This window comes from Eublepharis macularius, chromosome 1 (genome assembly GCF_028583425.1).
Source record: "Eublepharis macularius isolate TG4126 chromosome 1, MPM_Emac_v1.0, whole genome shotgun sequence".
Classification (NCBI taxonomy): domain Eukaryota; kingdom Metazoa; phylum Chordata; class Lepidosauria; order Squamata; family Eublepharidae; genus Eublepharis; species Eublepharis macularius.
This window is the reverse complement of record NC_072790.1, coordinates 13,057,320-13,080,621: the sequence shown is the minus strand read 5'-3', so window position 1 is coordinate 13,080,621 and position 23,302 is coordinate 13,057,320. Positions and strand designations below refer to the sequence as shown.

At 46.7% G+C, this 23,302-nt stretch overlaps 1 protein-coding gene across 1 annotated transcript; it reads left to right on the top strand.

Moving 5' to 3' along the window:
* The first annotated feature begins 689 nt into the window (after positions 1-689).
* Positions 690-22,659, top strand: LOC129335179 (uncharacterized). Its single transcript, XM_054987623.1, has 4 exons — positions 690-1,115; positions 13,299-13,415; positions 16,044-16,204; positions 22,185-22,659. The coding sequence occupies exons 1-3, from the start codon at positions 734-736 to the stop codon at positions 16,148-16,150; spliced, it is 606 nt and encodes a 201-aa protein (XP_054843598.1). The 5' UTR covers positions 690-733; the 3' UTR covers positions 16,151-16,204; positions 22,185-22,659.
* The last annotated feature ends 643 nt before the right edge of the window (positions 22,660-23,302 follow it).

The following is a 23,302-nucleotide window of genomic DNA, read 5'->3' as shown; positions in this document are numbered from 1 at the left end:
AGCTTGGGATTGCTTATATGTTTCTCTCCCATAGCAACCCTGTGAGGTAGGCCAGGCTGAGCAAGTTGACAAGCCACAAATCACCCAGTGAACAACTCTAGTCTCACTTCAACATTTCTAAAATATTCATTGGTACACAGCCTCAGCCCCGGGGTGGCTTGCTACTTCTGGATAGAAAGAATGAGGTTTACACAGGATAGGGTCTGGCCTCCTGTCCACAGACTTCACGTCATTCATTGTCTTCTAGTTAGTCTCTAATCCCTAGACCTAACCCTATCGAAACTCAGGGCCATTTCCCCCCCAGCAGAATACACAGAACAGATTTCTGTTCAAAGAGACCCACTCATGCTTGTGAGCAGGATTTGCTTTTCCAAGTCAGAATGCAACCCGAGACCCCTCAGCAAAACCACAAACAGCGAGAACGGGCTGTTGGCGCTCAGGTGTGAGAAAGTCTTGGACGGCAGAACCCAGCAAACATAATGCAAAATACAGTGGGACGACGGTTTCAGATACCAGGAGCTCTTTGGACACTGTCTGTAACGTTCAGAGAAACGCTGCTTGTTGCAGTAGCAAGAAGGATGATTCATCAGCCCAGCAGGGCTGCACGACTCGGCGTGTTTCACAATCACACTGCTGGCTGGCTTTATAAGGACGGAACGGCGTGCCAAGCACCTCCCAGAAGGGTTCTCTGCAGCCTTGCAAGCTAAGACACAGGCACACTCTTCAGAGAACCATGGCGCTTTTCACCCAACAGGTCCTGCTTGTAGCTGCAGATTTAATGTTTGCTTCCGCGCTCTCCTGCCTCTTGTATGCAGCGGGCTGCCTCGTTGTCGCTGGTGGCATGGGCTATGTGATTGTCCGCTTTTGGGGGGTCATGAAGAAAGCAAAGAGGAACATTGTCCGGAAGAAGAGAGCTGTTATGAGTAGGGTGTCTGAGAGCTCTGCCGGAGAGATGGTTGCGAACATCCTAGGCTTGGCTGGTTCCCTAGTGAAAGCACCATGCCTGTCGAAATGGGCATCCGTTCTGAAGGAGGGATGTGTGACCCAGCTCCCAGTGGGTGAGAAGAGATGCCAAAGCTCGAAGATTCTGACTGGCAGCCATCTGTCTCAGACAGGTAGTTCCTTGGGCCAGGTGGCCTTTCTAACCTCCTGCTCTTTTGTAGATCTGTTCTGGAGTCAGTGGTGGGCAGATGGCAACTGTGTCTGTTTTGGGCCTCTCCATCCCTTTTCCTCCAGGAATATTTTATTACTTCCTCCCAGGCCTTTTTTTCTGGGAAAAGAGGTGGTGGAACTCAGTGGGTTGCCCTCGGAGAAAATGGTCACATGGCTGGTGGCCCCGCCCCCTGATCTCCAGACAGAGGGGAGTTTAGATTGCCCTCCGCACTGCCAAGCGGCGCAGAGGGCAATCTAAACCCCCCTCTGTCTGGAGATCAGGGGGCGGGGCCACCAGCCATGTGACCATTTTCAAGAGTTTCCGGAACTCCATTCCACCACGTTCCAGCTGAAAAAAAGCCCTGCTTCCTCCTGTTACAAACAAATGGTTGTGCCCTGCTTAATCATTCAGAAAAAGAACTCAAGAAGGCTATTACTGATTAAAAGATGTATTTCTACAAGGGACGATAATTCCAGCCACGTTCGTCTTTAAGGTGCCGCTAGACTTCAGTTAAATTCTGCAGCTGCAGACGAACATTTTTTCCAGTGTGTGCGTTTGCTGTAACTCACAATACTTTGTGGTGGAATGGATTTTGTTAAGTCTATCAAATGCCACTGATACTTTTCCAAGGGATTACGATCAGGGAGGTGTGTCCTCCCCCCATCATTTTTATTTTCAGTTCATTTTATTTTGTAAAATGTGAATCATTTTCATTCAATTCTATTCATTTTAATGATTGGTTTGTCTTTTCGTTAGCATTGGACTCAAATGCAAAATACATTTTCTACCCCTTCCAATGGTCATAGAATCCTCCAAGATTGTATCCCTCACCCCTGATGCCCTCCCTGCTAAATCCGAGACAGGACGGAAGCAGCTGCGGTTTAAAGGCACCGAGTCTCGCTTCCATGGGGGGTAGGGGGCGGGGCGGATCTTTGGTAAAGCAAGAAAGCAGTATCAAGCATAGATAATATATGAAAAATAACCAGGAGGATACTTCTATATTTACAAAAGTCTGTCAGTGCCCACATAAAAATGCAGAGAGTGGATTTTTGTTTCCTCCTTTTTTTTCTTTTTTAATCAGGAGCTTAGGTGCAAAAGAAGTAGCATGCCTTTTCAGTGTCCTTCTTCACTGGTCTCTGGTGCTTGAAGCCTATTCCTCCCAGCCCAGCCCCAATACCAGAAGTGCCAAGGAAAGAATGGTTCAGTCACAGGAACCCAGGAATGTAAGGCCAGGGCAGGGACAGCGTTAATATCCGAATGCCACCCCTGGTTACTATGGATCACCTCAGTCAAAGTTCTGTCTTCCTAATATAGGGCCAAGCTAGAAGTGACGACACTTGAATGGCAAGTGAACAGACTCATGTGCATTCCTCCCTGTCTGCTTGCGCTCCATGCAATTGCATGGAGTGCAAGTGGAATGCAAGTGGAGCACAAGTGAACAGGGAGGAATACACGTGAGCAGGGCTTTTTTTCTGGGAAAAGAGGTGGGGGAACTCAGTGGGTTGCCCTTGGAGAAAATGGTCACATGGCTGGTGGCTGGAGCGGCGCGGAGGGCAATCTAAACTCCACTCTGTCTGGAGATCAGGGGGCGGGGCCACCAGCCATGTGACCATTTTCAAGAGGTTCCGGAACTCCGTTCCACCACGTTCCCGCTGAAAAAAAGCCCTGCATGTGAGTCTGTTCACTTGCCACTCAAGTGTAATTCATCACTTCTAGCTTGGCTCATAGACTCTCAGTATCGTCTAACCATAAATCCCAGGACAAACCTTCAAGAAACGACACTCTCTCTAACAGCTGGCTTTAGGGCTGACATACGTATTATGTATTTGGATGTGCAATCCGATTTACGTCTGTAGTTCTGATCCAGCCCGTGATGTGCATTTGAGAGCCAGACATGCACATGAAATGCCTCATACTGACTCATCTGGGTCAGTCATGTCTATTCTGACTGGCAACAGCCCTCGGGATCTCAAGCAGAGATCTACCACATCACCTACTACCTCATCCTTTTAGCTAGACATGCCTTCTGCATGCCAAGCAGATACTCTACCACTAGGCTTTGGCCCCTCCTAAGATGCCAGGTTCCCACTGGTGACAAGCAAACTCCTGGCAATTTGTCCCCTTGTCCACCGATTGCTGGTGATCAGCAGGAGAAGGCAGGCCTCCAGGCAATCACCCACCACCAGCAGTCCCGAGACAGTCAACAGAGGGATGCGGATCATCTCTCAATGGCCAGCCTGATGAACTACTTGAAGAAGCATCACCAGGCAGTACTTCTTTGGGGGGAGAGAGAGGCTGGCATTGTTTGGCCGCCAGCAAGCCATCCCACGACCACCTGTGGTGCTTTCCACCCCCTCCAGGCTTCCTGTAGGGAAGAGACTGGTGCGCATAGCACTAGTGTGACATTCAGGGTGGGAGTGGGAGGACCAGCGTCAGGCAGAAGCATATGGGAGACCGCCGGGCAGCTACCACAAGGCTTTGCTTCATGCCAAGGTTCTCAGTGAGGCGCATATGGTGGAGAACATCGCTGCCACCATCAAGAGGGAATTAGTGAACTGGGTAGGTGAGGGTGAGGGCATTGTTGCCACAGGATACATAGTTAGAGAGCAGATAGGGGGAATGGCTGTTCCCATAAATGACTAGCAAGTAAAGAGAGCGCCTCACGGGAAACACAAAAAAACTTTGTGGTTACAAAAGTATAACGAAGTATATTTAAAGTGCAAGTGCTACATGTGTTTAGCTCACTTTGATAAAAGAAAATAACCAAATAACAAAAGCTTCAAAGCTAGCGTGATAGAACAATCACCGGGTACAATCTACATCCATGCTTATCGAATGGTAAAGAGTCCAATAAATATTTCAAATGTAGTTGTATCTTCACAAACGGTTATTATTGCTTAGAAGCGGTCGTCTGTAGAGGCGAAGGCTGGGTTCCGCCTCATGCTCAACGTGGGGCCGGCTGCAAAACGCAGATTTCGTGCTTCACTTCATCAGGAGCGTGTACTCCGCTTCAATCAAGGCAAAAAAAAAAGAAAGAGAAAGCTCAGCTGCTGTGCTCCGGGTTTATCCTTTGAATTTTTTGCCTTGATTGAAGCGGAATACACGCTCCTGATGAACACATGTAGCACTTGCACTTTAAATATACTTCGTTATACTTTTGTAACCACAGGCTACATAGTGGCTGATGGTGGCACAAACATGAAGAAAGGGGTGGTGCGAGTGGACCTCAAGCACATTTATTGTGTGGTCCAACAACTACATCTCCTGGTGAAGGTCTGGGTTTCTCTGAGGAACCTGCAGAGGACTCCACAACTCATGAGTTCCAGTGTCTCTTCCACAAATACCAACGGCTCACAAGTCACTTCTCACACAGCATGAAAGCAACTCACCAACTGCACCAGAAGCAGGCAAAGACAGGCATGCTGGAGCATCGCCTGATCTCCGATGTTGTCACTCCGTGGAACTTCACCCATGCCATGCTCAAGTGTTTGGTGACAGCGAGGCTCCTGGAGAGCAACACTTGGAGGTGAGAGGTTGAGTTCAGCCCAGAGGATTGGCTCACCATCTCCCAGACAGTGGATATCCTGAGGCCCTTCAAGGGCTTCAGTCAGAGTCTCATCTGACACGGCGACTCTGGGTCTGGTCATATGCTTCAGCGTGTTATGGCCTCCTTCCTGGACACAGACGGACATGCAGACCTGGTTCCTGGCCTCCTTCCAGTAGAAAGAACCGGGGAGGGGCCCAGCTCTGCTGGAATGTCCATGGAGATGGAGATAGTCCAGCATGCCCTCAGCCCCTCTGGGAATGTGAGGTGGACGAGCCAAGATTTGTTGGAGGCAGTAGTCAGAGGGTACCTTGCAGAGCCCCGTGAGCTGCTTTCCACCAATTTGCTGAGCTACTGGGCGAAGAAGGAGGTGGTCTGGCTGGACCTCTCTCTTGAGGCTCAGAAGCTCCTCCCATGCCCTCCAACAAGCATGGAGAACAGGGGTTTCTTTTCCCATGTGGGTCATGTCAGCTTGCATTGCACTTGCCTGCTCCTCTGGAAAGTTGAGCAGTTGGTCTTCCTGAAGGTCAACATGCCGCTCTTCGATTTCCCAACTTTGGACTTTCAGAGCGAATGAGGTAAGCCCACCTTGTGGCCTGCATCTTTTGGGAGTTTGTGAGGTGGGGGGGAAATGCTCTTTCGAAGTTAGGGAAAACCAGCAAGAGAAGGATAGTTGATTCAGTAGGCAGAACAAATGCACAATGCAATTTGGACACCCCCCCCCCACACACACACCAGCTCTCCTCTCGGCCATCTTAGCACAGATTTCTGCAGATAATTGAGAAAAGATGCCCCAGAAATGTTGGTCTCTTGCTACTGGGGATGGAAAGATTCAGAGAGGGAGATGTTAAGCAGAGAATAACACACCATGTGTCACAGAGTGAAACCCACAGAAACACCCAAATGAAGCTGCAGAAAGCTGTTGTGTAATATAATGTGTTGTTCTAACGTTAACCTAACTTTCTTCATTGCAGGGGTGGGAGGGGGCCGATGATGAAGGCTTCTGCAGAGACAGAATTACTTGGGTTTCCCAAGTACCTCACAGTCAGTTTCAGCCTGAAGACAATGGGTGTGAATAGGATCCATCTTGTGCAACTGTGCTTGGCGCATGCCATTGTCTTGTGCAGGTACTGTTTGGTTCTGTTCTGTGGTATTTCCCCACTTGCTGAAGCTAGTGCCTGGCTGCTGTGAATGACACTGGTTCTGTTGGGCTAAGTTGCAAGAGTGTCCCTTGCATCAGTTTGGGTAGAATGGATGTGATTCTCTGGTGTGAAGTTGGTCCCCTTGCTTCACTTTGGTTCAGGGAGGTGGTTCATTCCCTTGGTTCAGTTTGATTCTAGTTGCAAGACTCTCCCTTGATTCAGTTTGGTTTGGGTAGTTCTCTGGAGTGGTGTTGGTCCTAATAGGGGACAATGGTGAGTGGCTGGTCAGCCTGGTAAGGGGGCGGTGGAGTTGTGGGGGGGGGCATCAGTTTGGTTCTGGTAGAATGTCTGGTGTGGAGTTTGTATCTGGGGGTGTTTCTCTGGTCATGGCAGCTTTGGTCCATGTGTTTTTGCAGTGAGAGCCAGCTTGGAGTTTCCCCCCACAATAGGAATAAATGGAGTGTCTGGGAGCACCTTGTTCAGGGGCTCACAGAATTGGACCCCAGGGTCCAATCTCCCTGAAACTTCAGAAGTATTTAGAGGATGGTAAGGAGTAGGACCCCTGCAAATTTGATGGATTTTGTATGCAAAATGTCATCCCCAGCCCCCTGGATATCCCCTATAGTTTTCCCCATAGGGAAGAATGGAAATTGGAGATGGCTGGGGGCATCTTCTTGGGGGGGGGGCATAAAATAACCTCCCGAGGTCCAAAATTTATGAAACTTGGGGGTTGTTAGAGGAATTTGGTGAAATTTGGGCCATTTTCACACTGCTTACCTTCTCTTGGAATGACCCGGAACATCGTGCAAAAAACGCAGAAGATCACGTTTTCTCATGCGAGATTTGTGTGACATTGCGCAAATCTCTTGCAAGAAAATGCTCTCTTCCACATTTTTTGCATGATGTTCCAGGTCGTTACAAGAGAAGGTAAGCAGTGTGAAAATGGCCTTGGTCAAAAATGACCCCCTGGCCACTGGATATTTCCAAATTGAGTTTTCCATAGGAAACAATGGCTAATTTTTACTGAATTTGCTCTGAATTACTGAACTGAACTGAAGAAGTCAGTAATGGAGGAATACAGATTCCCCCCCCCCCCCAATTTGGTATCACTGAACCCAAATTTGTCAATTTTTTTTCCTGCGCACACCCCTAAAATATAAAACCTCCATTCTTTGAGGTGGTTTGTAAGCACAATGCCCACACAGATAAAATGTCCTCCACCCCACATGCCGGGGGCAAGGGCTCAGAAGATCCCATCAAACCATCATGGAGTTCTGGAAGCAAGTGGCAAGCTGCAACTCAACAAACCAAATGCACGTGATAATATTTTCAAACACTGAAATGATACGTCAACAAAGATGTGGCATATTAAACGCATTAACCTTTGAGGACATCTGGACTTAGGGTGGCCCACAGCCTGAGGATATATTCTAAGACAATCATTATTCACCCTAAATTCCTATTGACAAACAATCCTTGGAAAATTCTTGTATGAATACACCCTTAACTCTCCGTAACCAGTTTAAGTACATGTTTTGCCGGTATAAGAAGCGAATAGAAACAGCCAGGGCTTTTTTTCAGCTGGAACACAGTGGAACGGAGTTCCAGACCCTCTTGAAAATGGTCACATGGCTGGTGGCCCCGCCCCCTGATCTCCAGACAGAGGGGAGTTTAGATTGCCCTCCGTGCTGGAGGGCAATCTCAACTCCCCTCTGCCTGGAGATCAGGGGGCAGGGCCACCAGCCATGTGACCATTTTCTCTGAGGGCAACCCACTGAGTTCCACCACCTCTTTTCCCAGAAAAAAAGCCCTGGAAACAGAAATCTGTTTCTACATGGTTTGCTACATGCTTGTTATTTTACAGTATTCACCGGTTTATAGGCAAGAATATTTGATATTTGAAGTGTTTGAGAGGCACAGCATGCAACGCCCATTAGTCTTTCGCAGCCGGCAACTTATGAGAGTTCAGATTTGAAGCTGACCGAAATGAAAACATGAAGAGATTTGTGCAAGCCGAAAGCATTCACATTTACATCTGAGGCAAAAACTCACACAGAAAATACACATTTGTGTTTTGAATCCAAAATTTCTTTTTCTGAAGAGGATTGAGAAAATGGGTGCATTTCAGACATTTGTAGCATTCCGCCCTCCACTCTTGGACTTCCAGAGCGAATGAGGTAAGCCCACCCTGTGGCCTGCATCCTCTGGGAGTTTGTGAGGTGGGGGGAAATGCTCTTTCCAAGTTAGGGAAAACCAGCAAGAGAAGGACAGTTGATTCAGTAGGCAGAACAAATGCACAATGCAATTTGGACACCCCCCCCCCCACACACACCACAAAACCACAAGCCCTCCTCTTGCCCATGTTAGCACAAATTTCTGCAGATAACTGAGAAAAGATACCCCAGAAATGTTGGTCTCTTGCTACTGGGGCCATTTCCACACGTCTTACCTGCCTGTGGCAAGAAAGGGGAGGGAAGGCAGCAAAAACCGTAATAAACAATTATGAAAAACTTTTTTATATATATATGTGCTAGTAATAATGTGATATAAATAAATTGCTAATACAAAAATTAATTACACCAGTTATTAATCAAATAACATATATTGCAAGATAAATGTAAGGTCAGAGACCAGAAGGGTGCAATAAATACAATGAATGTCAATTAATAATGTACAAGGTACCAGGACCAATAACCAATGAAAACAAAAGTAGGTTGGTTTAGAACACAATGTATACAGAAGAACCATAATTAACGTCCATAATTAATGTTCAAACATGCAATATATGTTATTTGATTAATAACTGGTGTAATTAATTTTTGTATTAGTAATTTATTTATATTATATTATTACTAGCACATATATATATATATATAAAAGTTTTTCATAATTGTTTATTACGGTTTTTGCTGTCTTCCCTTCCCTTTCTTGCCTTGGTCTAGTCCTTTTTTGTTTACCTGCCTGTGGAACATTGCATGAAAGACCTGGAAGACACCGTCTTCTCGTGCGAAACCGTGCCAGGAAGACACCGTTATCTGGGAGTTTTGCACGAAATTGTGCAAAACTCTCGGATAACAGTGTCTTCTTGGCGTGATTTCGCGCGAGAAGACAGTGTGTTCCGGGTTTTGCGTGATGTTCCGCAAGCAGGTAAGACATGTGGAAACGGCCCAGGATGGGAAGAGTCAGAGAGAGATGCTAGAGAACAAGTTTATTCCACGTCAAAGGCTGGGTGCTGTGAGGCACGTATGGCCCTTCAAAGAAAACATGCAAAGTTTCGCCTGCAAGGAGACACCCCCTTCCCATCTGCTGCTCTTCCCTGTTACGTCTGTAGGGCTGTCTGTGATGGAGCAAGAGTCACGCCACAAGCGGACTGGGCGTGGGGGAGTCAGTCCTATCGCTCTATGCAAATGATCGCCCACAGCTGCACCTTTTGCAATGGAAGGTCGGCCTCGTTTCATTTCCCTTCTTTTATACCATATTAGCATGGCTGCAAGAAAAGCTCTTTGCAATAATCTCTTCCTTTGCACTTTGCTTGAAGAGTACTCTTTCTTGTCAGAGCTTTTTTTTTTTTAAATTTTAATGTGATGTTCACACCACAGGCATTAAAATTTATTTTCTATGCACTGACCCAGTTACATAGCAAATCAAAGTTTTCATTCAGGGGATTAAAAAGTGCTCTAACTGATCTTCCCTGATCAGTTGCTTGACATTTTGGTTGGGGAAACCAGAGTTGCTTGCAAAAGACTGAATTAATATCTTCATGATATCCTTGTTATCAATCTGTTGGGTGGGGGGGGGAACCCTTTGAAACCTCTGCTTAAAAACTGGTATTTGGCATTCTCTTGATGAGAGACTGAAGATAAAAGTTTGCAATCAGAACTGAGGAGGAATAATGGAAGAGTGAATCAGCCAGGCTGTGGTTTTGGGGGGGGGGCAGGGGGGAGGTCTTTTGGTGCCCATGGTATAGGAAGTCTGAGCCGATATGTACATGGCATGGTTGGGCTCCTGCAACCTGGCAGAGGGCCCATTCCCGATCCGAGATGCTCGTCCCATGCGCTCTTTCCAGGAATGGGAGATTGCCCCAGAATCTGCCACAGTGTCTCAGCAGCCTCTGGCATGTTCTCCCATTTGCTTCTGGGAGTGGCGCATAACTCTTTCGTGCCTTGCCAGCTACCAGCACCTGCAATGCATGAAGGAGAGTGAAAGAGTTCCATTCCGCCCCTTCGTTCAGGGAGATGCCAGAGCATTTTTCTCCAGTCTTGCGGGCAGTCCTGGTACTTGTGCAGACCGATGCTGGGAAATACATGCATTTCTGTATTCACACAAAATGGCAGCCATTGAGTAGCACACTTACCCATTATCTGAGATTGTAGGGCCAAAACTGTGACAACTGAACAGGGCTTGTCTTCTTGAAAAGGCACATAAATCATGTTATTTTCACCTTTAATCAAAAAGAGTCCAGTAGCACCTTTAAGACTAACCAATTTTATTATAGCATAAGCTTTCGAGAATCAAGTTCTCTTCATCATGTATTTCCCAGCGACCTTTAAGTCTTTGGTGGAATGTCCTGGTAGATTGAAGTGTTCTCCCACTGGTCTTGAGTTCCACCACCTCTTTTCCCAGAAAAAAAAGCCCTGATAACAACAGCAACATTTGATTTATATACTGTCCTTCAGGACAACTTAACACCCACTCAGAGCAGTTTACAAAGTATGCCATTATTATCCCCACAACAAAACACCCTGTGAGGTGGGTGGGGCAGAGAGAGCTCCAGAGAACTGACTAGCCCAAGGTCACCCAGATGGCTTCAAGTGGAGGAGTGGGGAATCAAACCCGGCTCTCCAGATTAGAGTCCTGCTGCTCTTAACCACTACACCAAACTGGCTCTCTAGCCTGTGCTTAAAAACCTCCAAAGAAGGAGAACCTACCACCTCCTGAGGAAGCCTGTTCCACTGAGACATGTTTAGTGATGTGGGCAACCATGTCTCTTTATTCGCATACGAGCATATTTGCCACAGTCACATAGCAAACAAGGGGTGTGGGCCTAGATGTTACTTCAGAGTACGTGTGGGTGAGGGAAGCTCATACCTGCCACCACCTTGTCTTACCTCACTATGCTCTGCTACTTCAGGTACTTAATTCTTTACTATCTGAGCCAGAGGACCTGCAGCAATACACTCCCTTGGAAGGGGGACACCCCAGAAATGGATTCAGCTCTTACTGCCTCTCTGCTCCATTTATGGCCAAAATTAGACCCTCACCGCCTGTTTCATGAATAGGGCAAACATATGAGCAACAAACATGGCTGCCTTTTCATATCTACCTGGGCCTTTATCTCTGTACGGAGGGTTATCCATAATGGAATCCAGATTATACAGCAATGTATGTATAATTATGAGGAAGAATTTTTACAAGGTCATCCATAACTGATAGATAGTATAATTGGCATTTAACTTCGCATAAATTAAATCACACATATCACACAAACCAGTCTGCATGGTGGAGACGTGGAGAAAAGAAGGCAGATCTCGCTAGTAAACATCGCACAATCAAATTTTGGATTCAAAAAGTTTAGGATATTGCAAAATTATCAAAATTGTTGGAACTTGTTTAGTTAAAAGTGTAATTTTCTGAGAGCTGGAAGACCTTGTTTGAATTTAGGGGAATAAATTAAATATATCATTAGACTTGTAGAATTGTGCCTCATTTTTACATTAAATAGGACAACAGAAATGAGTAAATAGTTAAGACTGAGTGTAAGTTAAGTAATGGTTACATTAATAAGCTTTAAAACATAGTTATAGCAGGTGACCTAAAGTGATCCTTAGGTGACCTAAGGATTGTCACTGTCTTTTAGTCTAACCTACCTCACTGGGTTGTTGTAAGGATAACATTTGTTTGTTTGTTTGTTTATTAGATTTTTAGTCTGCCCTCTCCACCAGGCAGGCTCAGGGCAGAGTACAACATATCAGTTTACATAAATAACAGTTAACAACAGATAAAACATTATACAAAAAAAATTAAAACAACTTTATACAATAAATACAATACAGCTTCTCTTCAGATGAGGATGATAAAATACTGCATTTCAGGGCCTGCATGAGGTAGGGGGCAAGACTGTGTGTCACCCTGAGCTCCTTGGTGGAAAGGCAAGATTTAAAAATGTCCTAAATAAAAGGGTAACTGCTACAAAATACTAATGTACATTGCAATGTATTTAGCATTTTTCTTTCATTACTCTCTCCATGCAACAGGTGTGGGTTTGAGCTGGTATTTGAATCTGAGATAAGTATGCCATGTTTCTTTGTGAAATCCTTTTACTCAAGGGAGATCTCCTATTGCTATGTGCATTGTATTTTTCTTTAAAACGATTGTAAAGATTGAGCTCAAATTAATCTTGAACGTGAAATGTAAAATTGTGTCCTGGACATGCACACCATGTTACCTTCCAGTTCCCAGTATCCAAGTTTTCAATTTATTTTGCCTTTTCTCAAGTGTTGTGGCTGAACAGATGTTCACACATGAGATAATTATCTTATAGTCACATTAATTCAGTCAGTGTGATGTAGTGGCTAGAGTATCATACTAGGATCTGGGATACCCAAGTTTGAATCTGCATTCTGCCATGGAAGCTTCTGGGTGGCCTTGGGCCAGTCACACAACCTCTCAGCCTAACCTACCTCACAGGGTTGTCGGGATGATAAAATGGAGGAGAAGAGAATGATGTAAGCTGTTCTGGGTCCCCATTCAGAAGAAAAGGTGGGATATAAAGGAGGTGAATCAACAGAAGAAATAATATTGTGCCTCATGGCTTGTGATCGCTCAGTCTTTGAGTTAGATATTGCATTGTGGTTTGTTTTATATTTTTCTTAGACCCCTTGAAAATGGGAGTGGTGATTGAGGTGATAACCAGAGTGGCTTTTGTTCCACTAGCTCCGTCTCCTCATTTTCCACCCCATCTTGAGAACAGGATATTCAAAGATGAAACTTAGGAATCTGTCATGATTATACACCTCAAGCTTCATTCCAGTATCTCAGAGCGGGACCACAAGTGACAAAAGGCACAGGTTGGACACTTGTCAGCTTCCCTCAAGTTTTGATGGGAAATGTAGGCAGCTTGGCGGAATGTTGGACAAGTGACAGTTGAAAAGTCCGTTGGACAGCAGTTGGAGAGCCAAGCTGCAAGACCAGGACGCCGACATTTCCCATCAAAACTTGAGGGAAGCTGACTAGTGTCCAACCTGTGTCAGGCGTCACTTGTGGTCCCGCTCTCAAATGTCAACAGATTACAAAGTTGTGAACAAGTATAATACCTAAGACGCAAGTGAACCTGAAAGCCTTTCTTTGCTTAGCCAACCATATATTTGAAGTGTGGGCCCAGCAACAACGAGGGATATAATGTCACGGGAACTTGGGAAGGTTAAAATCCATATCATCAATAATATTTTCATTGTGGCAGGAATGTCCTGTGGGATGAAGAGGCAGCCAGGCATTGTCTGGGAAGAGGAGAGAGTAACATCACAAGAAGATAAACCCGAATGGCCTGCAAAGCAGAAGAATGCTTCCACGATATCTGGTAGGAACGGGAAAGTCACTGTTCAGACTTGCATTTGACAGCACATGCAATGTTATATGGTTTAACCAGGGCTTTTTTTCAGCTGGAACGCAGGGGAACAGAGTTCTGGCACCTCTTGAAAATGGTCACATGGCTGGTGGCCCCGCCCCCTGATCTCCAGACAGAGGGGAGTTTAGATTGCCCTCCACGCTGCTGGAGCACTGCGGAGGGCAATCTAGACTCCCCTCTGTCTGGAGATCAGGGGGCGGGGCCACCAGCCATGTGACCATTTTTGCAGAGGGCAACTTAAACTTTTAAAAACTCCCCCTCTTGTTCCAGCTGACCCAAAGTGATGTCATTGGTCCTGGGAGCATTCATGCACTTTGTATGCGCACATGTGGTACCGGGGCAGCACTTCCCACCAAGAATTTCCCCCTGTGCTCGCAACCCACTGAGTTCCACCACCTCTTTTCCCAGAAAAAAAGCCCTGGGTTTAACTCATGATAGAACAGCTGGTCTTCAGGACCAAACTGCATGACGTGTTTGGACTCTGCAGCTACTGGAAACTTATGGCCAAGAGCCATGGGTCAGGCCTTGGTACAAGGGGAGGGGCTTCCTCCTCCTCCTGTGCCATTTTTTTGGCCCCAAACAGACATGGGGGGGTGTTATTTGCTCCACTTGAATGTGCAGTATTTAGAATGCCTGCAAGCTGCCAATGGGGCAAATAGTACTCCCAAGTAGGGTTGTTATGGAGTACAGAACTTCTTTTCCCAATATTCACTTTTTAGATGTAGCCACTGATTCCTCTTATTCTCTTTTAGATCCTTTCAGAGCAGGATTTCTCTTTCATCCCTCTTTGAAGAGAAATCAGGGTGTCCTTCTGTAACTTCAGCCCTTCCAATTGTTTTGTTACACATTCCAGGGTGATGCTCTCAGCAGGAAGACAGGCTCATGCTGCACACGTTGGATAATGCACTTTCAATGGACTTTATCAATTGTTTGAAGTGGATTTTTTGTTCTGCACACAAAAAAATCTGTTCCGAATGATCTATAAAGAGGATTGGAAGTGCATTATCCAATGTTTGCGGAAAGACTGTTAGAAAGGCTTGGGAAGATATTTCCTGCCTTTGAGCATCTAAAGAGTGAAATTCTGACATTTTGCAGAACCCCCCTTCCTCCTCGCCACTTTTTAAATTTCTTTTTGATCAAAAAGGAATTGGTTAGAAACTGACTCCAAACTCCTAAAGAGAGAAAAAGAAAAGGGTTGTTGCATTTCCGGGAGAAACTGGGTAAAGAGGTATTAAGAGAATTTCTCTTAACAGCCGTATTCCCAGGGCTGTTTCAGGTCACAAAGAACCAAGTTAACCTCAAGTAGATACAGTGAAGGCCATTCCCTGGTGGATTGAAGCATTTCCTATATCTTGGACTGGGAACTGCAATTGCTGAAGTAGGACTTCCAATCCCTATAATTAGAGAAGGCTTGAAGTATCAATTGGCATGTGAGTGAAGGGTTTTTTTTTAATGCTGCACCATATGAAGAAATATTTGGGTGTACCAAGAGAAGGGGAGGTTAACGTGGTGATTGCTACAGACACTTCTGCAATCACAGCAGTTGAGAAAACTATATCTTGGCTACTCCTATTAACATTTCTCCTACTCAGTCACTGCCTTGAGCACAGGGTTGAGTTTTTATCTGCTATTTCAATGCTTTTATGTTTTTAGCTGATTCTTAGATACCAGTTGCTTTTGTAGATGGTTGGCTCTTAATTGATATTGGTGGGGGTGTGGGTTTTGGGATGCATTTTGTTTTTTTGAATCCCTGTAAATTGCTTTGAACATTTTATATTGAGTGGTGGGACAGAATTCTTACAAAGAAAGAAAGAAAGAAAAGAAAGAAAGAAAGAAAAACTGGAAATTTGGGGAAGGGTACATGGGGAGGGGCTTTGAGCCAAGCTACACGTGATGAATTATACTTGCACGGCAAGTGAACAGACTCACGTGTATTCCTCCCTGTTCACTTGCCATTCACTTGCACAACAGGGAGGAATACACGTGAGTCTGTTCACTTGCCATGCAAGTGTAATTCGTCACGTGTAGCTTGGCTCGTTGTTTCTTGTAGACTTAATGGTAAACCACAGAGCCCACCCTCCAAGGCAGTCATTTCCTCCAGGGCAACTGATCTACATAGTCTGAAGATCAGTTGTGATCATGGGAGAACCTCAGGCCCCACCTAGAGGTTGGTATCCCTAGTAGGACTGCCACCTCAGGAGCTCTATAATAAGGGTGGAGTGCTTCAACGATGATGCACATCCAATCATGAAAACGTGGGTTGGAGGCGGAATGGGCAGGACAAAGAAAAACCAGAAGAAACATTTAGCAAGAAGATAAAAAGCAATGCAAAATGAGCTTCCAGAAAAAATTGGGGTAAAAGTGGTCTCAAAAGAAAGAAAAGGAAAAAAAAATGCTTGCAGAAGTCAAGGGATAAATCGAAGCAGTCCAGGGCCAAAACCAATGGAAAACCACCCTCTATTGAAGTTGCCATTTCTTTCAGGGGAAACGATCTCTGTAGTCTGGAGATGAGCTGTGTTTCCAAGAGCATTCCAGGTCCCACCAAGAGGTTGGTAACCCTATGCTTTTCTCCGATTGCAGCTCTCCTTCATTCCTTCCTCTTTGTCCCACCGAGCTGGTTCCTGAAGAAGATAAGCCCCCACTGGTTTACTAGTCTGCTAACGTCCCTGAAGACATCCAGAGACTGACAGGCGGGGCACCCCGCGCATTCATCCCACACACAGAGCCTGTAGTAGAGCCTGGTGAGGAAAAGGAATATTTGATATGTGTGTACATGTAGGACAAATCCAGGACATCTTGATCATGATTTTGAACTTCTAGACGACTGGAGATATTTACACTTGGTTTTGAAGATGCAGGCATGGAGATAGGCAGGTCATCTGAAAAATGGCAAGTCAGTGGAATTTGTTACAAATGTATGGCTTGGAATGGGAACTTCTATGGATACATGATCCCCTCTGTAAGAAACAGATCCCTCCTTCCCAAAGAATTCCTTGAGGAATCCATTCGCTATACAACCTGAGCTTTCTTTTAATGATATTGATGAAGTGCCTTTGTATGTATGTATGTATGTATGTATGTATGTATGTATGTATGTATGTATGTATGTATGTATGTATGTATGTATGCATGTGTCCAGGGTCTGGGGCTCCGCCCCTGGACTCGCTGGGAGTAGAAGGCGGGAGGCGGCCAGGAGACAGCAATCCAGCCACCCCAACGGACACCCAGGTCCAGAACCTGCCAGCAACAGAGACAGTGAAAGAGGCACCCAAGCCTCAGAGGGTCAGACAGGGCAGGTGGAAGCCAGCAAGCCTCACCCTCCAGTGGGAGGCTAAGAGCCCTGATAGGGGGAGTAAGGACAGCCAGGAGGGGACCAGGGCAGAGGGAGACGGCACAAGAGATAGGGACAGCCAGCCATCAGCCAGCCAGACAGCAACCTTACCTGCAGAGGAAAAAAGGCAGCAGAAGCAGCACAGGGCCATGCCCCAACCTGCAAACAGGGAGGAAGGGAATAATAGAGACCAGCTGAGGCTGCTGGAAGCTCTGGGCAGGGGAGGCTTGAAAGCCAGCCAAGAGAGCACAGCTGTAGCTGCCCAGGGGCCTGAAGCTCCGAGCAGAGGAGGCTTGGCAGCCAGCCAAGAGAGCACAGCTGTAGCTGCCCAGGGGCCTGAAGCTCTGGACAGAGGAGGCTTGGCAGCCAGCCAAGAGAGCACAGCTGTAGCTGCCCAAAGCAGCCAGACTAGCTACCCCAGGTGCAGCTGCTTGAGGCAGCCAAGGCTAGAGGGCAAACGAGGGGTGTGGCTGGCAGGTGGAGCCAGGAATGAGGGAAAGGATATAAGGGAAGTCCACCCACAGGGTGGGGTGGGTTGTTGTGTAGGAGTGTGGTGGAGTGGAGAGAGAATGAGAGAGCAATGGAGAGGAGGTGGAGGAAAGAAGACGAAGTGGAGGAGCAGGAGTAAGACCGACAGCTGGATGGGGACAGCTGTCATGGAAGGCAGCTGGGACAATTTCAGGTTGAAGGGATCTGCAAGTGGACTGAGAGGGTGTGAGGGTGAGGTATACCCACCTCCTTCCACAGACCGGGACCCCGCATATTCCCTGAAGGTCCTTCAAGGCTGAAGTCAGGCATGCCGGTGTCTCACAGGGTGGCACCCTTGGCAGAACCTGACAGTGTGTATGTGAGTACGTACGTACATACGTACGTACGTACTTTCCTGGCTTTCTGCAAATGATGCAAAACTGAATGATTTAAAAAGGCTTTTTACTGAGATAGGAGGGCTGTATTTTAGGGACGGGGTCTCAGATGATCCGCTAATGAGTTACGAACCATAGATCTCACCACTATGTTGTACTGGATTCCTATTAATGCTATGTCTTTATGAACTTGTATCTATTTACCCCATGGCATTGTTTATGGAAACGTTCTTGATATTGACTGTATTAATCTTACACTGTATAATCTGCCTTGAGTCTCAGTGAGAAAGGCGGACTATAAATAACATAAATGTATTTATGTATGTATTTACGTCATTTATAATCCACCTTTCTCACTGAGACTCAAGGCGGATTATACAGGGTGAGATTAGTACAGTCAATATCAAGGACATTTCCATAAACAATGCCATGGGGTAGATAAACACAAGTTTACAAAGACATTACAGCCCCATGGCACAGAGTGGTAAGCTGCAGTGCTGCAGCCCGAGCTTAGCTCATGACCTGAGTTCGATCCTGGCGGAAGCCGGGTTCAGGTAGTCGGCACAAGGTTGACTCAGCCTTCCAACCTTCTGAGGTTGGTAAAATGAGTACCCAGTTTCCTGGGGGTAAAGTGTAGATGACCGGGGAAGGCAATGGCAAACCACCCCCTAACAAAAGTCTGCCAAGAAAATGTTGTGATGCGACGTCCCCCCATGGGTCACGAATGACTCGGTGCTTGCACAGAGTTAGGGTTACCTTTACAAAGACATGGCATTAGCAAGAATCCAATACAGACATGAAGAAATGCTGATACAGAACATAAGCAATTCTAGGGCTGACATTAGACCACATGAAGCACAGGTAACTCATAGGAGCACAAATTTAAAACAACGGATAGTACATAAGGCAACATAGCGGTGAAGTCTGTGGTCTGTAACTCTTTAGCGAAGCATCTGAGACCCCCTCTCTACGATACAAAAGCCTTTTTGAATCATTCGGTTTTGCATCGTTTGCGGAAAGCTAGGAGAGTGGGGGCTCTCCTGACCTCAGGCTGGCTGTTCCACAGGGTAGGGGCCACCACAGAGAAAGCCTGTGTACGGGCGGCTGTTGATTTTGCCCATCTGCACCTGCAGGAGCCCCTGTTCAGATGAGCGAAGTTGCCGTGGAGGAACATAGGGAGGGACTGGAGTTTCCTAGTATGGATGTGGCCCCAATAAGAAGGCCTGATGTAGCATACTGAAGGTGCAATCCTGTGCAGAGTTACTCCAGTCTAACCCCATTTATTTCAGTGGTCCTTCTCTTAAATGGTGTGCAGCATGGGCATACTCTGTTGCTCTTGAGGAGCAGGCTATCCATTTGTATATTCCGTGGGCCTCTTTACATGTTAACACCAAATGGGAGATTGCTTGGGGAAAACTCCAACCCAACTCGAGTTTAATGTGTAACTTGAGAGCTAAGCTACACGTGACGCCTTACACAGGTTGGACACTTGTCAGCTTATCTCAAGTTTTGATGGGAAATGTAGGCATCCTGGTCTTGCAGCTTCAGCTTGGCTTTCCATTACAGCTGCAAGACTTACTTTTACAATGGGGGCAGGGGGAGAAATCAGCTCCTATGCGAGGAGAGTCATCATTTCCTCTTTTGCACTCCACGTACTTTAACTAGCAGAGAAGGATTTGCTGAGAAGTTTATTTGTCTTACAGCAGGTTCCACTCGTCTGCCCAGGAACTGCCCGTATTAACTAATCACTCCTGGGCAGGCACATGTCTAGGCAGTGTCATTTTACAACTTCTTTAGGGCTCCGCTGTAACATCTTTACTAACTAGCAAATGCGGCCTTTAAACTTGTCCTGTCTAGCAGAGCATGACTTGGAAACCAATAACTGAAATTAATGAGGCCGTTAGAACAGCCCATGCCGATGTGACAGAATTAGGTAATGTGGAACTCCACTCATGACTCTCAGTAGAATTCTAGACAGGGCTTTTTTTTCTGGGGAAAGAGGTGGTGGAACTCAGTGGGGTGCCCTTGGGGAAAATGGTCACATGGCTGGTGGCCCCGCCCCTGATCTCCAGACAGAGGGGAGTTGAGATTGCCCTCCACGCCACTGAGCGGTGCGGAGGGCAATCTAAAATCCCCTCTGTCTGGAGATCAGGGGGCGGGGCCACCAGCCATGTGACCATTTTCAAGAGGTTCCGGAACTCCGTCCCACTGCGTTCCAGCTGAAAAAAAGCCCTGATTCTAGATATTGTTTCATCACAAGTCTTGGAACTGCCACTTCAGTGAGTGAATGGAACTATAATAGGGGTGTAGTACAGCTGGAGAATTGTCTACAAGAAACAAGCCGGTGTGGAAGCAGCAGAGCAGGAAAGGAACAATGTGAAATAACTGGGTGGATCCCACCATCTTCCAAGGAGCCTTCCTCCAACTTACGTGGCTCTTCCACCACCAGAAAAGCCACCTGAGTGGGCAGCAGTCTCCTTCAGCTGTGGGAAGTCTTCGAGCTTTGTGGATAGGGTAGGATCCACTCCAATCTCTCCTACTCACAAATAATCTCCAGGACCACGTCCACATTGGCCCAACAGGTGCTCCCTCTTCTTGGGGGAGCTTCCACAGGCTCATTCCAGACACAGCTTATGGGCAGGGCTGCCCTGCCTAGCTGAGCTGCAGCACAAGCAATATCACACCACAGCTGAAAGCGGGCTGGGGAGGGGCGGGCGGGGGAGCCTAGTCCTGCCATTTTGAAGGCGGGGCTTTGCTCTGCCCCTTCCCCAGAATGGCTGCAGGAGGAGCATCATACACGCAGATGCATCACCCACAGCCTTCCTCAGCACCGACACAACGCCTCACAAGGGGCATTGGAGGGGCGGGGGAGCAGCAGTCAGGACACGGGCAGGGCCTGCAGGTGCCACCCACAGGCACTTCTACGCCGCCTGCTGCTGCTTCCACACCAGGTGCCACTTTCCCCACATTTGCTTGGAGGTGGCCCAAAACTTAGTCGGAACTGGCTGTGTAGTAGCGGGCGCACTAGAGTCTGTCATTGCCAGGGTGGCCGCAAGACCCTTTGCAGTCTGCAACGTTCAGCTGTACGAGGAATGCAGCAGTGTTTTCCCCAGGTGCATCTGTGTGGGCAGCAGATGCCGGCACACACCAGCTTCTTCTTTTGCCTCGTTTGAGGCGGGGGGGGGGGGGTCCTCCTGTGTCAAGGCTAGAGAGCCAACAGCTCGTAGTGTTCAGGTGCTCTCCAACCAAGCCTGTGCTCTTCAGTCCTCCTTGCAAGGAAGTGGAGAAGATGCAAGGCCCAGCTCTCTCGGAACAGGTTCTTCAAGGGGCCGGGCCTGGTCATCCCAGCAGGAAATGCTGTGCTGAGACTGGGCTTTGTGGGACTTGCGGGGTCATTTGGGGCTGCAGTGGGCTCCAGGTGAGGGGTTCAGAGCTTACGTCTGAGGAAGAAGACAAGATATCAGGGCAGGAGAGTTTGGTGACTCCTGCCTGACGTGTCTAAGAGCCAAGCTACAAGTGACGCCTGACACAGGTTGGACACTTGTCCGCTTCCCTCAAGTTTTGATGGGAAATGTAGGCGTCCTGGTTTTACAGCTTGGCTCTCAATTACAGCTGCAAGACCAGGATGCCGACATTTCCCACCAAAACTTGAGGGAATCTGACAAGTGTCCAACCTGTGTCAGGCGTCACTTGTAGCTTGGCTCTAAGATGCTTCCTTCTGGGTTGAAGATGAAGACTCATCCGAGTCTTCATCTTCTTTGCCTGATGAGGAGGAGTAGGAGTCTGAGCCTTGGTCCCGGACATAATTCTTAATCCACCCACTAAAGCTCAATTACATCTGCTTTTGTCACAAATAACAGAAAAAGAGGCAATCATTTTTACGAAGGATGTGGACTGTGTATGCTTCAAATTTGAATTGCCTGCAATGCAATAAAACATTGACTTCCGATTCAAAATCTATTCTGAGTGAATATTTAATGATTTTTCTGACTGTTCATGTTCACCTACAGACTAAATGTGATCTAGAAAAAAAATATTCTGAATGAAGCAGCGTTTAAATTTAAATTAGTTTTCATGTGAATGAAAACTTTCCTCTGTCCTCTTCACCATTACAAAACAAACACATTAGCCATCTGGTAAATTTTAAAACGATCATGGTCAAAAATATATGTTGGAACAAAGGAAAAAAGTAGACTTCCTGTTTTGAAAAAATGAAAGCACTGTACAGTGCAATAAACTATAAACTTATGTCAGTAATAAAAGTTGGTGAGTTAGATGAAGGGAAAGATAATCTGATTAGATTGCAAACCCGTAATGCCATTTTCAAATCTGGTTTCTGCCAAGAGATGTTGAAATGTTACCAGCTGGGATAAATGATCCCAGGTGAAAGGAAGCGGTGAAGCTAGCCTGGCTGGAAAGGTATTGAAAATTACGCTTCTAACCCAGAGAGAACTGTGCAGTGAGCTAAATGCTGCCTTTTAGTTTCCACACTACAACTCAAAATTGTCTCAAATCTTTTTCCTTCAGGCAATAACCCTAATTTGGACACCAAAGCCTCCTTCTCTCTGGGACAGAGACCTTCTTGGAATTAATTCCTTTCTACCCCTGGAGCCACAGAACAGCCTTATTGCGGAGAGATGACATCCAACGAGGACCAAGACGCAAGTGATGCAGAGGTTTCCCTTGGAGGGTCATCTTGCCAAAGGGTCAGCTGTGTGTGAGATGCAGGTCGAAAAAAGAAATACTAATCACTGCTCTCAGGATATCGTTCGGGGGGGGGGGGGATAGCTTTTTCAGTAGGGGGGAAAAATTCGATGCCACTTTTTAAAAATCCTGCTCTTCTGTGTCTCAGTGCAGATATTGAAACAGCACTGTCTTTTCCATCCCACTGCCTACCACAAAGAATCAGTTGCCTTTCAACAGAAAAACCCTTCTTTGAGTAAGATTTTAACCAGGGCTTTTTTTCAGCTGGCACGGGGTGGAACAGAGTTCCGGCACCTCTTCAAAATGGTCACATGGCCGGTGGCCCCGCCCCCTGATCTCCAGACAGAGGGGAGTTGAGATTGCCCTCCGCACCACTCGGCGCGGAGGGCAATCTCAACTCCCCTCTGTCTGGAGATCAGGGGGCGGGGCCACCAGCCATGTGACCATTTTCACCAAGGGCGATTTAAACTTTTAAAAACTCCCCCCCTTGTTCCAGCTGACGCAAAGTGATGTCATTGTGCGGTCCTGAGTTCCACCACCTCTTTTCCCAGAAAAAAAGCCCTGATTTTAACCATTCCTTCCAGTATTGGAGACAATCTCATTAGAAGGGAACTCACATAAGTTTTTTTCTTTGAAAGTAATAAGTATGCTGGTGCAGCGCAGCCGACTAAGAGGGGGGCAACTCAAGAAATCCCTGGTTTGACTCTCTCCTTAAGACTTAAGCAAGCCTTACCTTACAGGGTTGTTGTGTAGATTGCAGTGAGATACTGAGCTACAACTCAGGGGACTCTCGGTGTAAATCTTGTCTCTGCCCTGAATTCACTAGTAGGCTTATGTAAAGCCTCTTTCTCGGCATGCAATCAATAGGGGAATAATGTGACCTGCCTCGCAGGGTTGTTGTTGGAGGTTTGCAGCGAAGTGGTGATGCATGTGAAATTCTG